This window comes from Mandrillus leucophaeus, unplaced genomic scaffold (assembly GCF_000951045.1).
Source record: "Mandrillus leucophaeus isolate KB7577 unplaced genomic scaffold, Mleu.le_1.0 Scaffold394, whole genome shotgun sequence".
NCBI classification, from domain to species: Eukaryota; Metazoa; Chordata; class Mammalia; order Primates; family Cercopithecidae; genus Mandrillus; species Mandrillus leucophaeus.
In genome coordinates this window covers 150,087-152,446 of record NW_012104187.1, presented here as the reverse complement: position 1 = coordinate 152,446, position 2,360 = coordinate 150,087, and the positions used below count along the sequence as shown (strand labels likewise).

Sequence of the window (2,360 nt, the reverse complement as noted above, 5' to 3'; positions counted from 1 at the left end):
AAAACAGGCTCTGAAATCGAGGGCCTAATAGCTCAAAGGAGATGGCAGTTGGCATTTGTAAGCAGCACTCTAAGTAAGCGGATAAACCAAACACATCCAGGGCATGCTAGGACTGGTGTGACTAAGGAACAGCAAGGAGGCCAGGTGTAGCAGAGACAGGGGAGCAAACAGTCTGGAAAAAAAGGCCAGAGAAAGTCCCTCATCAGCCACCTTCAGATTTTAGGACCAGTGATGGAATGTTTACTGAAGGAGGACGTGTATTATTCTTTCTGCCGGCAGAGATATCTCCAAATGACAACATTTGACATAAAGAAAACACTAGGCAATTATTTAGGCTGATTCATTTAAATACGTGGTCTTTCGCCAGGCACAGTGGCTCACACTTGCAATCCCAGCATTTTGGGAGGCTGAGATGGGCAGATCGCTTGAGGTCAGCAGTTTGAGACCAGCCTGGCCAACATGGTGAAACCCCGTCTCTACTAAAAAAACTACAAAAAATCAGCCAGGCATGGTGGCGGGTGCCTGTCATCCCAGCTACCTGGGAGGCTGAGGCAGGAGAATTGCTTGAACCCAGGAAGCAGAGGTTGCAGTGAGCTGAGATCTCACCACTGCACTCCAGCCTGGGCGACGGGGCGAGACTCTGCCTCAAATAAATAAACAAACAAATAAATAAAAATAGTTTTTAATCCTAGCTGCACATTAGAATTATTTTGGGAGTTTAAAAAAAAAATTCCTACAGCTCAGAGATTCTGATTTGTGTGTTCTCTGAGTGGGGTCTCAAGAGTATTTGAGAACAACAGTATTTTTTTTTTTAACCTGGGTGGTATATAGCCTGGTTGAGAACCACTGATGTCCATAAGTTTGGGTCCCTGAGTTACCAGTCTCTCCTCTCATGATCAGGACATTGCCCACATGTCGGCTTCGTTTTTAGCCCTGTAGACACCATCTATGTCTGTACTTTCTCCCTTTGTCTGAGAACTGGCCTCCCTGACTTAAATTCACAAGAGCCAACTGTTGGCTCTTACAGTTTTCAGACACAAATCTCCAGGGTGCAGGCAGCTCCTAGGCCACTCGGAATGACATCATTGCTTAAAAGCATCACTTTATTCTCAATGAGCCTCAGAACGCCCTGGAGCGCGGTAGTACGTATTTCAGAGAAGGATTGCTTAGAGTACTTTTATTCTAAGACTTCAAGGTTTAAAATGTCTTCTGAGCTTTTGCTGTATAATTTCAATAAAGCTCATAAAAAAACGAGGAGGAAGAAAAAAGAAAGATAGTTTTTTGTTTTAATTTATTTACATATTGAGCATTTTTTAAAGGTGAAAGCAAGAAGCCCTCTTAAGTACCAATTTAGGTTCACCCCAGATAGGCAGAAAAGGGAGTAGTGTCTATTTTATCTTTGCATTCCCCAAGAAAGGAAGGCAGCCTTTGCCCCAGGCTCAGCCTCCAAGCCAGCTTTGTCAACATGAGAGAACGTGGGGAGCAGGATTTCAGGGTGCTGCCTCCCTGGCCTAAACCTGCCCGCAGGAGCCGGGCTGGGGTCCCCAAGCGTCCAGTTGTTCCTGCCTGTTTCCGTCCGTTCTCCTCAGTACCCTTGGATCCCTGTTAACCTCAGTATTTTAATTCCTTAGGCATTCCAGAAGTGTTCCTTTATGGACGTAAATTCAAACAGTCATGCCGAGCCATCCCGGGCTGACAGTCACGTTAAAGACACTAGGTCGGGCGCCACGGTGCCACCCAAGGAGAAGAAGGTAACGTGGCAACTGCACATTTGCCACACGGTTGGGAGTCCTTCCTTCCTTGCTCTGACACTAACACGGCTCTTGTACTCGACCTTTGTTCCCTCTGTCTTTTTTCTCTCTCTTTTTTTTTTTTTTTTTAAACTAATGGAGACATAGGTATAGGTTAAAATCAGAGATATCTTGCTCAGGTTTTCAGAGCAAACACTGTGTTCCAGCCCACAGCACACAATAGTCTATGCAGAATTTAGACACTATCTTCCCAAACTAAAGAGTATACACCTGTCAGTACTTTCTAGAACAACTCTAGAAAGAAATATATAGAGACAGCAACCAAGTATTTAGTAGTTTTTCTAATTTGTAACATCCTTTGGGCAAAAAAGAAAAACAACTATCTATGTTTAAAAAAAAATTAGGTAAAAACCAGCCGGGTGCAGTGGCTCACACCTGTAATCCCAGCACTTTGGGAGGCCGAGGCGGGTGGATCACCTGAGGTCAGGAGTTCGAGACCAACCTGGCCAACATGGTGAAACCCCATCTCTACTTAAAATACAAAAAATTAGCTGAGTGTAGAGGTGGTCACCTCTACACTCAGCTACTCGGGAGGCTGAGGCAGGAGAA

The 2,360-nt window shown here is 44.8% G+C and overlaps 1 protein-coding gene across 7 annotated transcripts in view; it reads left to right on the top strand.

Annotated features, from left to right (window-relative positions):
• Positions 1 to 2,360, top strand: part of KIAA1217 (KIAA1217 ortholog) — a 914,794-nt gene that overhangs the window by 897,460 nt on the left and 14,974 nt on the right. For 4 of the 7 annotated variants that reach the window (XM_011991311.1, XM_011991312.1, XM_011991310.1 and 1 more), the window contains one exon: positions 1,632 to 1,751. The exons of the other annotated variants lie outside the window; for them this stretch is intronic. In XM_011991311.1, coding sequence (XP_011846701.1) covers positions 1,632 to 1,751 — 120 coding nt within the window. The remainder of the gene's footprint in view (positions 1 to 1,631; positions 1,752 to 2,360) is intronic. 7 annotated transcript variants of the gene reach the window in all.